General features: G+C 37.8%; 1 protein-coding gene across 2 annotated transcripts in view; it reads right to left on the reverse strand.

The window, feature by feature from the left end:
* The window catches only part of VTA1 (vesicle trafficking 1), a 35,245-nt gene that overhangs the window by 19,847 nt on the left and 2,992 nt on the right, over positions 1–12,406 (reverse strand). For both annotated transcript variants that reach the window (XM_060753473.2, XM_060753472.2), the window contains exon 2: positions 4,597–4,691. In XM_060753473.2, the coding sequence (XP_060609456.1) occupies positions 4,597–4,691 (95 nt within the window). The remainder of the gene's footprint in view (positions 1–4,596; positions 4,692–12,406) is intronic.

A 12,406-nucleotide genomic window follows, 5' to 3' on the forward strand; every position in this document is an offset into this window, starting at 1 on the left:
CATGACCCTGCCCACTGCCTCCCTTAACCCTTTCCTACAAAATTCCTATGGCACACAGCAAATACAGAGGAATTGATCAGCATCTGAACAGACTGGAAGCATTTGAGGGACTGAGGCCAAATGTAAATACTGGTAGAATTTGGGGGCGACTGCCCTTGGCATATGGGAGTTGTAATTTGCCCTTACACAGAGAGAACCCAGCCGATGACAGATCTGGACCAAACTTGGCACACACACCCAACCTGGCCAAATGTGTATACAGGCCTGGTTTGGGGAGGATTGACCCACGATTCTTGGAATTGTAGTTCACCAACATCATTATGTATTTTCTAATAGGAGCATTCATAAAAAATGAAATCAAAGACTGGCTTTTTCCTAATAAACAGTGTTACTAATTAACTAAATGATATTACTTAACATCCCAAAACAACAACAAATGCCTTTTTCAAATAATCTGGATACTGTCGAGTATCCCAAGCTAGTTTTATTAATAAAAAAACAACTTCCTGTGGTTTTTATTTTGTTTACTCTATAAGACTAGGAACATTCCCTTAAAAAGATGAACAACAGTATCAATACTTTTCCAACAACTATAACATACTATGTTAGTACTCAGCTTGAGTCAGTCTAAATTTCTAGATGTTCTGGGACTCTTTGCCCCTCATCTCACCTTAAATTAACATCTATATAAAGACTTAATGTTGTCTAACTTAAAACATCTTTTCTGGGCATTGACAGTCAGTAGAGCTATAGAGTTTCCTCCTGTGAAGGAGCTTGTACCATTTAATATAAAGAAGGAACTAATGAAATGAAAACCTCCTGTTCAACCTAACTGCACCAGTGACCTGAAGATTTACTGGAATGCTTAGTCAAGCAGCCTATTGCGACTCAAAGACCTCTTTTCAAAGATGTTACAGAGCACAAGAAGCCTCAGGTTTCCTAATAAAATCAGCAAAGTAAATAACACTGTTACAGTTACAACAGGTGGGTTTAAGGCACCTGAATAGACTTACTGTTGGCATTTAGGGAAATCCTTGTGTAGCTTTACAAAATAAAAACAAAGGATATTAGACTATCCTTATATTTCTTAAGTAGCCAAAAACTACAGAAAATATGGGGATGGCAGTCTATTTTCTAACACCAATAATATTAACTAAATTTACAGGCCAGATATCTGTAACACTGTTGCAGTTTACATCAGAAAGGGATTCAGTTCAGGTGATATTCTGATACTTTCTTCGAGTACCAGAATTTAAAATATAGCACAATGTAATCCTGTCATTCTCATATCATCTCTGTCCACGTTCATCCCCATCTATGGTTTTTTTAGCCATCTCTTATTGAGAAGCCTACAGAATATTGTAAGAAACACTTTCAATCCTTGGTATTGGTATTTATTTATTTGTATTTATTTATTTATTTATTGGTATTTATTTATTTATCGTGTCATCAGCAACCATTGTATTACAATTCTAACAGAGCAAAACAAACACAGAGATTAAAAAGAAAAAGAAAAAAAAGGGGGGGGGGAAACCACACAGATTTTGCAAATTTGGTATTTGGTTAAATGTCCTTTGACCAGTATCTGGCCACTTGGAGTGCCTCTGGTGTTGCCTCAAGAAGGTCCTCCATTGTGCATGTGTCAGGGCTCAGGGTGCATTGCAGCAGGTGGTCAGTGGTTTGTTCTTCTCCGCACTCGCATGCCGAGGATTCCACCCTGTAGCCCCATTTCTTAAGATTGGCTCTGCATCTCGAGGTGCCAGAGCGCAGTCTGTTCAGCGCCTTCAAAGTCGCCCAGTCTTCTGAGTGCCCAGAGGGGAATCTCTCATCTGGTATCACCCATGAATTGAGGTGCTGGGTTTGGGCCTGCCACTTTTGGACTCTCGCTTGCTGGGGTGTTCCAGCGGGTGTCTCTGTAGATCTTAGAAAACTATGTCTTGATTTAAGTCGTTGACGTCCTTGGTATAAATTGGGCATAGAAACTAAAGGTTGAGCATTTATCTTAACTTTTTGCTGTTTAGATTTATCAATAATGCATAGCTAGTAGGGGCAAGAAAGAATGGAAAGAAGAAAGCATACAAGCCCGCAATACACTTCCAAATCCCTACACTAAATTCAATTATTCTGAAGTAAGTTCCATCAGGTGGAATCTAATCAAGCTTTTCTATTAATGGAAGAACATTCAAAGACCCAGTTAATAATTCTCATTTTTACAATATATAGGTAGATGTAGATGTGTGTTTGTGTATGTGTGTGTGTGCACGCACACACACACACACATATATCTTCGCTTTCTCTCTCTTCTCTTCTTTCCCACTTTCTCTTAATTCAATTGTTTTCCCACTTTACTTGGAAAATCAATCCATTTCCCCCTTTCCCTATTACTTTAAATAAAATAAAATTTAACAACAAAAAAAGACCCAGTTAAGATATATTTTCAGCTCAATAAACTAGATCAGAACTATTTGTGCTTCTGCATCCTCCTTCCACAACCTCTCTTGCAGTCCTGGCTTTAAGAAAGATGCTATCATTTGCTTACCAGTTGCTTCCTATAGCTCTTGAACCAGTAAATTGTGATTTAAATCCGTTTCAAAATGTCTCCGACTCTCACTTCACCCCCCCCCCCCCCCCCAAGAATATTAGACTACCCTTATATTTCTTACATGGCCCAAACTACAGAAAACATGGGGATGGCCGTCTAACACCAATAATATTAACTAAATTTACAGTTATCTGTAACACTGATGCAGTTTACATCAGAAAGGGATTCAGTTCAGGGAGGCTATTTCCTCTCTCCCATTTCTTTGCTTAACAAGACAGACCTAAAACATATTGGGAGGAATGTCAACATTGCCCCACACGTGTCCTGGATAATGCAAGGCACTTTTAAAAGTCAAATAAAAAGAAAGAGAAGGTGGGGAGGGTTGACTGGATTCTTGGACATCATTCGTATATTGATGAAGCATAGTTCTCTCTTTCTTTTGTAATTGAGAAAAGGAGGTTATAGAAGTCCTCTATCTCTGTCTGAATGGAATGAAGGATGGGGTCTGAGTAAATAACTGAGGTTTGATACTAACAAGATGACAGTTCTGTTATACCTATTCCAGATGGGATTGTACTCCTTTCGAGAGATCACATGTGTAGCTTGGAGTTGTTTTTGGATCCAGCATTGCTCTTCAAAAGCCAAATTGCTATCATGCCCAGGAATATACTTGCCTACTTGTCCTCTTTCCTAGGCAGGGCAGATCCAGCCATACTGGTTTGCACTTCCATTATCTCTACTGTATACACTTTAACAAGTTATCCTTGAAAATTGTTCAGAACTTACAGCTACTATAAAATGTTGTAGGTGCAATATTTTCAAAGTTTAAAGGCCATATATACCATTTGGTCTTGCACAAACTGCACTATCTTGCAATTTGCTCTTGCACTCAATTTAAGATTAATCTGTTTTTGACCTACAAATGCCTGCCTGAAATTTAACATCTATGCAACAAATGAAATGGTTCTTCTGTAGAAGGATACAGACTATAGAACTCCCTCTCAAAGGAAGTCAAACTGGCTACATCCTTTTCAGGTTTCCAGTGTAATTATTTTGCATGGCCTTTGATTTTTAAAACTGAGGTGGGATGGAAGTAGGGGAGCTACAATTATTTTAATTGTTTGTGGAATTGTATGACATAGTCATCTTAGTCTGGAACATAAGTATGCAAAAGCTTAGAGATTAACTAAAAGAAGTTGGTAGTATAAGTCTACTTCCTCAGATATTTGAGATGTTGTTTTTGTCTCCTTTAAAATGATCTTATTTGTGAATTCAATGTTTTAAATATGTTTAACTCCTGTACATCACCTAAGGCTACTGAACTGGGAAGCAAAAGAGAAACATTTCATGTAAAACAACAAAAACAAAGGTTGTTGTGTGTGAAATAAACTATGATTTGCCTACCCTGTGGAACACCCTTCCCATGGAATCAGATTGGCCCCCTCATTGATGGTATTCCGGAGGAAAGTGAAAACCTGGTTATTTGAACAGGCGTTTGAATAAGCAGTGCAATGAATTTCAGGAAATGGAACTACGACTGACGAGTTTGGATCATGATTCTAGTTATGAGACGCCACTGAATGTTTATTACTGTTAGATTGTTTAATTTGTTTCTGTGTTAACTGTTTTTAAGTACCTTGTTGATGCCGCATTGAATTTTTGCCTTGATTGTTCATTTTGTTTTTGCTTGTTGTAAACCGCTATGAGTTGCCTTAGGGCTGAGAATGGCGGTATACAAATGAAGTAAATAAAATAAATAAATAAATACCGTAATATCTATGAACTTGGACATTAAATTAAGATTGTACTCTTTCTTTCCCCGTCACATATTTCATTCAACCTTTCCCTCAACTTTGTTTCCCTTACTACGAATTTCTCTGTGAACCAATCTAGGGGTCCTGCAGAGATAAATGCCTTGGAGTAAAATATAATGAAGGCCTATGGCACCAGGAATAATATTACATTCATGCTCATGCAAGAACATACATAAGGGAATTTTCTCTATGTTTCTATAACCAAATACCAACAATTATCAACACAGCAGATAGACTTACAGCCTCAAGTTGATCCATGAGTTTGCATAAAAATTTGCGGCATTCTGGATTTTTACTATCAATCTTCATACCAGTCTGCATGGCATACAAACGGCCTGTAAAAATACAATACAATACAATACTTGTTAAATGGTTTGATACTGTCACACCTCAGAGAATACAAACTAAAACTGCAGGCATTTTAATTTTAAGGTTTATCTTTTATGAAATCCACTTTAAGTCTATGGAATGTGATTCCCATATCAAAAGCAGAGGAATCTTGAAACAAATGTGTCAAGCCGTCCATTAAAAATGGGTTTGGCAACATTAAAAGTAAGCTTTCAATCTCAGACACATTTCCTAGCAGGAGTAAAAGAGTCCTAGTATAGACTCTCACATACAGTGAACATCTTTAAATAGACTGAATGTAACACAATATCACAAAGAATTAAGCTGGGAACACACAATAGAATCTCACATAAAATGCAATTTGAAACATTTCATAAACATCAATTTTCACTTCTGTTAACTGCGTGTCTCAAAACAAGTTATAAAATAAAAGTAAAAATTCTCCCAAATCACATAACAACTGACAATTCCAGAACAAGACAATAAAAAACTTAAAGCCCTAGACAGGAAAGGTTTTCAAAGATGGTAATAGGATGACATGAGGCATCCAAAAAATGTAAAAGTACGTCAGGTGTCTCTGATCACCACCTGCCTTACTTTATGGAAGGAGAATGGGTGCAGAGTCTAAATACTTTAATTTGAGAGGATGTAGATTATCTAGTTCCCAGAGAATATTATTAAAAGAAAAGTGCTTAACATCATTTTTATTTTTACAAGATTTGAAAACAAATATAAATAAAATACAGTATATAAACAGTGAAAGTTGAGCCATGTGAACAATGTAAAGCAAACAAAGAGCTTTAAAATAATTTGGTAGATCCAAAATTAAAGATGTAGTTAATGTACTGGAGACAGACAACATACGGTATATATTGCTATCAGCCTGAAACCATTCTTAGCTTGATATATTAACAATAAATGCCACATTAGATCTGTTAGCCTTGTCATTCAGCCCTATTTCACTGGCCCATGTTCCAGTAGTGTCATAGAAAGAAACACCTGCAAAATGCATTAAAATGTCCAAGCTCAGACTTAAGCCATATATACCATGTATGTTAATTTGTTAATTAAATATTTCAGCTGCTATGCTCTGTATAAGAGACTAGCGCCTAAACACTTGCTGTTTAGAGGAAAAATAGGCAACCAAATGAAGTGCAGGAGGTGTCAACAACTCTCATGGACTGTCAGATAGTCTCTTTTAAATTTCTTTTTCTTTTTACATTTGGTTAAGTAAAAATGCCCATCCCTCCCCCCTGAAAATATGGCAAAAATGTGTCCCATAATGATGATGATGACAATGATAAAAACTATTACCCGCCTCTTGAGGCAGAATACAACATCATTAAAACACTATTATAAGACATACAACAACCTACACAGAGTTAAAATATAAGTTAAAATCTACTGATAAAATCAGATAAAAATTCGCGACTTAAAGAGGTGGGTCTTCAATTGTGTCTCAAATTACAACAGCTTATCTAGTGTCTGGTGAGTCCCCGGTGGTGCAGTGGGTTTAACCACTGAGCTGCCAAAATTGTTGACCAAAAAGTCACAGGTTTGAATTCAGGGAGCAGAGTGAGCTCTTGCTGTTAGCCCCAGCTTCTGCCAACTTAGCAGTTCGAAAACAAGCAAATGTGAGTAGATCAATAGGTGGGAAGGTAACAGCACTCCATGCAGTCATGCTGGCCACATGACCTCGGAGGTGTCTACGGACAACGTCAGCTCTTCGGCTTAAAAATGAAGATGAGCACTAACCCCAGAGTCGGAAATGACTGGACTTAATCTCAGCGGAAAACCTTTACCTTTACCTGACTAGCTGACTAATCTCTTCTGGTAGGTCATGCCATAGTCAATTGATGAAAAGGTTCTCTGGCTTGGCAGTCAGGTTCTGCAGATTGGAGTAGATGCCCCCCAAAGGACCTAAGTGTTCAGGGCAGATTATATAGAAGACAATACTGTAGGTAACCTGGACCCAAACCATGTAGGGCTTTAAAGGTCAAAACCAGAAACTAATTGGCAACCAGTGGAGTTACTTTAGTATAGGTGTAATATGCTCACTACTAGGTGCCCAATGCCCTGTAGAAGGTGAGAATGACAAGATAAACAATTTTTCAAACTCTTGTTTTGTAGGTTGAGGTCCCCAAAAGCTGCCTGGAAGACATGCCATTCATGGACTCTACTTTCCCTATCTGTGATTTTGAGGAAGAATTATATGACAAGCATTGATTGTCAAGCTGTTCTACTTGTGCATACAAAGCTATTTTAATTTATGAACTGTCTTTGTATTTCAAGTAAATATATGTTAGCCATAAAGGCTCTCTAACCACCATATGCAGCTCCACAAAGTACACTCCAGTACATTCTCAATTCCTAGACTATTTTTTTAAAAAGTTGCATGACAGCTGTGTGTTACTCAAAATTAATAAACTATGTAATATCTCTGGGTCTTGAATTGCCTTATCAGTGAACTGATACTGCCTACATGTGGAAGCCTATTCCAATTACTACTGAACATTTTAGACACAATAATGAAAGGCAATACAAATCCAAAACAATATAAATCCAACTCACAAATGAACCTCAAAGGGGGAGGGGACAGAACCTTTAAGAAAATCTTAGTAGATTAACAGCTGATAAGCTGTTACAGCAGTTTAATTATCAAACAGGCCAACCCTCTTCTAGAGGCTAACAAAACAAGCAGAGACAGGTTAAACATTCTAACCATAATTTGTGAGTTAGGGTCTAAACTGTCCTTAATCCATATTAACAGGGTCTGAATCTTTGTCTTGAAATGCCCCCCCCCCCCAATGAACATTAAGAGTATTGTCAAATAATGGAAAGGGCGGTGGGAACAGTGGTTTCGATTAGCCTTTCACTATAACTTTAACCATATAGTTCTACACTAACATTTAGGGGGAAGTACTCCTTATACCAAAAATGGAAGCCCTAAGATAAACTCCCTCTGGCCATCCCTCTCTGTAAAAATACAAATTATTCTATGTCATCACTGTTTTCAAGTGTGGAGTGACAAAGTTTTGAAAGCTTTCCAGCACCACTGTCTCTTTCATCCCCGTTGCCTTAAATCTTGCTGTGGGAAGCTTTGCACATTTGGAAGGTGTCCTGAGTGCCTAATGGCCCATTCTGGAGTTTTCCTGATTTTTCTGTTTTTTACTATTTAAGGGTTAAACATTATTTTGATCTCACTGGTAACCAAGCCAACTTGTTGTTCATCACCTATTTCTCATTTTGGAATACTTTGTTGTCATGGCTATTAGCCTTCATGACATTTTGACTTATGTCAACCCTAAGGCAAACCTGTCATGGTGTTTTCTTGGCAAGATCTGTTCTAAGGCTAAAATAATGTGACCTGCCCAAGATCATGCAATAGGTTTCCATCATACTGTAATTGAAAAATGCATACTGAAAAAGCGGAAGAATTTCAAAACAGACCTAAATGTACTTTCAAAGGTGTTGAAAGGATCTCAGAGTAGAATTGGAATTCACTCCCTGTCTGTGTTCTATTTGCCAGCCTCTGCACTGGACCCAATTATTTTCTTGTTGAGGAACAAGGCGATTTTTGAAACTGTTTCAAATAACTTACATATGTGCTTTAAGAACTATGAACTACAGTAGAACATGATGTTCTCTGAGAGAAGCAGCTTGTTTTACAAGACAATTAATTGAAGAAATTAGTTACACATGCTACTATAAAGTTTTGCAAGTCTGAACGTAATTGGTAAAACTGACAAGAACGTATTGTCAAAGGCTTTCATGGTTGGAATCACTGGGTTGTTGTAGGTTTTTTGGGCTGTATGGCCATGTTTTAGAAGCGTCAGGAGAGAATGCTTCTAGAACAGTGGTTCTCAACCTGGGGTCCCCAAATGTTTTTGGCCTTCAACACCCAGAAATCCTAACAGCTGGTAAAGTGGCTGGGATTTCTGGGAGTTGTAGGTCAAAAACATCTGAGGACCCCAGGTTGAGAACCACTGTTATAGAACATGACAAGAACAACCCTTCAAAATACAATAGAAAACATTTTCATCCTGTCTTCATGTTATCCGCACTTCCAAAATGAATAAGGACATACAATGTTACTAACAGAGCCAGCAGATCATCACTTAAAAAGGGACATATAATCACCTGGAAAATCTGAAGCTTTACTCCACAAAAGGAGCATTACTATTGTTAACTGCTGTCATTCCAACTTTGAATTAGGGTGACCATTTGAATAAGAGACCTGTAAGTTACTCTGTTATCGGCAGCCCTGATTTAGGTCTTTTAAATTCACGGCCATGGTTTCCTTCCTTGAGCCTATCTACCTTATAATGCAGCCTTCTTCTTTTCCAACTATTTCTACTCTACCAAACATTACAGTCTTTTCTCATGAGTCATGTTTCCTCATTATATGCTCAATATGTCTCAGTTTAATCATTAAGTAGACATCAGGCTTGATCTGCTTAAGGACCCATTTATGTGTCTTTTTGGCAGCCCATAATATTGACTGAACTCTCCTACATCCAATTTTCACAACTTTACAAAGAAATTTGATCTAATAGGCAATGTTGAAACAGCTTTGCAATTAAATTTTTATCCAGTACAGGAAGCCCCAAGTTATGAACAAGATTGGTTCTGTAGGTTTGTTCTTAAGTTGAATTTGTTATTAAGTTGGAAGAGGTACATTTTTGAGTGTTACTCCAGCCAAACACATCTATGTATGTACTGTGCATTTTTGTAACTTTTTTTCCCATCCCTGCACATGTCGACAACTGCATTTCCTTGAGTTCAGGTGCATCATTAGACACAACTCTGCTCACATTGGTTGTCTGCGTTTTCCCAATGATTGGCTGAGTGCATTCTGAACTGGAAGCATCATGTTTTGACACTACCTCTTGCCTCTACCATGTCTCCTTTTGTGCAGTACTACCAAATGTTGGCTATGGTGCCACTGATGCTGTTTCTGAGAGATTCTCCACTTGTGTCATCACTCAATACTGCTGCTGCTCAATAGATATTTCTCACTTTTTGTCTGGCTTTCAGCAAAAACCTGTTTGAGGTGGGATGCATTACCAGCAGTAGTGTTATCAGCAGCATAGCCTCTTGCTTCCCAGGAGCACACAGCGACACAGCAGAAAGGTGAAGCCATGGTTAGTGAATATCTACCTACTAATGAAGCATACATCTCAGAATATATATTTTTGAGTACATTCAAAAGTTGTTTTACTTATAATGACTCCAAGGTGATCCTATCACTCCTATCACAGTGTTTTCTTGGAGATTTGTTCAGAGAGCATTTGCCTTTGATGCCCTCTGAACCCGAGAGGGTGTTACTTGCCCAATGTTGCTCAGTCAATTTCTATGGCTTGAACGGGTATGAAAGTCTGATTTCTAGTTGTAGTCCAATGTAGTTTAAATATCTAGCTCTACAGTTTTAGGAGCTATCACAGAAAGTGCAAAGTACCTTTGTATCAACATAGCAAAGGAATAAAATAATAAAGAATGTGCCAGTGTTAGAAAATGTACTGCCACACAGGGCAGAGACAGAGATGTAATGTTCCTACAAATGTTGCAGCATAAAAAAGAAAAAAGGCTCTTCCTCTCCTGAAAATCTGAAATACATACAGTACTGTAAACTCACACATAGACACTACCTAATAATCAGAGACAAGAAATTGCACGTAAGTAAATAAGCAAGAGTTGGAAGAGGGATAGAGCACTTCTGTATTCAATTCCTGCCAAGAAATGCTCTCAATGCTCATCAACTAGACCTAGCAGGCTAATTTAATGTGTGTTTGTAAACTACTAAATTATCTTGGCTGGTTTACTTGTAATTCCACAGTGTACTTACATACTTTACCATTGTAGCACCATTACTGGGCAGCACAATTTAAATCAGTTATTTATTTTTTAAAAGCACAAATACTTCCACTTTTATTCCTTTCCCCTTCCCCACAAATCCTCAGTGCCACTAAAAAACTAGGTTCAGAGCATTTCCCTGGGTTCTGGATTTTTTCCCAGGGCAAGTGAAGAGCAACAATGATGGGGTAAAATTGCTCCCCATTCTCAATTCTTCTGCAAAAGTACTCTGCTGACAGAACATCTGTGAGAGTAGTCATTACCAAAATCTTAGACACTGAAGGTGCATTTTCACTTTTGCCAACTGAGCAAATGAGGGGAGGGGGAATTAAACTCAGAATCAACTAACAGAAGAATGAAACATATCTTCCGAATCCAGGGTGAAAAGTGGCATACATATCTCTGCATTAGCACACAAAACAGGAAACTGACATTTAAAAAGAAAAGGAGTGGAAGATAAAATAATTCTCTAATGGCTCAAAAAGTTCGTAATGTCCAGGGCAGCTTAGGACACGGCAGAGAACACCGTGCAAGAAACTGATGAGTGTTTTCAAAAGCAGACTGCGTAATAAGAGACACCAGTAGTTAAAAGGGAAAAAAGGCAAATATTTCCCAGGGCACTCCTAAAATCCTTAGGTGTGCCCAAAACAGCTCTGTGGATTCTGGCCAATATTTATCTTTATGACTTGAGTCTAGAAAGGCACCAGTGGGAAGGGGATAATACAGGAAAATGCTTTTCCTAGTTCTTCCTCTTTTTTTGCAACTCTTCATTCAAACAACCCTCTCTTAGACATTGGGAAACTGTCCTGAATGAAGTGTACTCAAAAGAGTGAGGCGAACAGAGGATTACTGAAAATGTGGCAAATATACCTTCTGCAAGAGAAGCTGAGTGGAATGAGGAGCTTCTACTCTTCTGCTATTCTCTGTATCCAACTTTCATCAACATTGTTCTCTCCATCAAGCACACTATGGCTGCAATGATGCATCTTTATCTAAGAAACAAACACCCTCATCCTTGGAAGTGTCATAATAAATTTGTTCTTTTGAACGTACATTTGCTTAATTAATATCTTGCTTGGATCCATGAAACAGTAATATTACTGTTTTGGTGAACAGTGTGTGTTGGTTATACTAGCAGCTTGCAGTTTTCTCAAGTCGGTCCTGACACGACAAAAAAAAAGCTACTATGACTCAAGCTGATTTATAAAAGCAGATTCTTGTCTGAATGAACATTGTTCATGTAGAGCTTCATGTGTTTAATTATGAAGGTTCCAGAAATTGAGAGATCAGGCCTAATTTAGCTTTCTTGTATTTACTTTTTCCTTTTCTTCATCTTTTCAACACTGAAAGATCATGGAAAGATCTAGAAATCTCAAAAGCATGAACAAAATTCAGTGTGTTTTTGTGGAGGATTGGCCTACTAAACCTATCACCCTGAAATCCTTAAAAGAGTCAGAGTATATCCAAATATTTATCAGCTTGTTTTAATTGAGAAAACAAATTGAAGCAAGTGAACACGCTTGGCAGAGCCCCAGACTACTCGTGGAACCAATACCTGAAGATGTGCATTAAATCACCCTGTCAAATACAGTAGCAACGCTATCATTATCTTTGTGTGAGGATCTAAATTCAGTTTCTGTGTATGTGGAGGGGAGCAAAAAGTGAGAAATGATGGAAGAAAGGAAAGCTTTTTACCCATTTCCCCTCCCCAAATTTAGATATCTTTCAGCGTACAGACTGTTTCTGGGAAACTGGCAAAAGAGGAGTCATCTAGTACAAGACATGAGAAAAAGTTGAAAGAAAGATTGAACTGCGTATGTCAACATTTACTTCATTTCTAACAATGTCA

The sequence above is a fragment of the Anolis sagrei genome, chromosome 1, assembly GCF_037176765.1.
Source record: "Anolis sagrei isolate rAnoSag1 chromosome 1, rAnoSag1.mat, whole genome shotgun sequence".
Lineage (NCBI taxonomy): Eukaryota > Metazoa > Chordata > Lepidosauria > Squamata > Dactyloidae > Anolis > Anolis sagrei.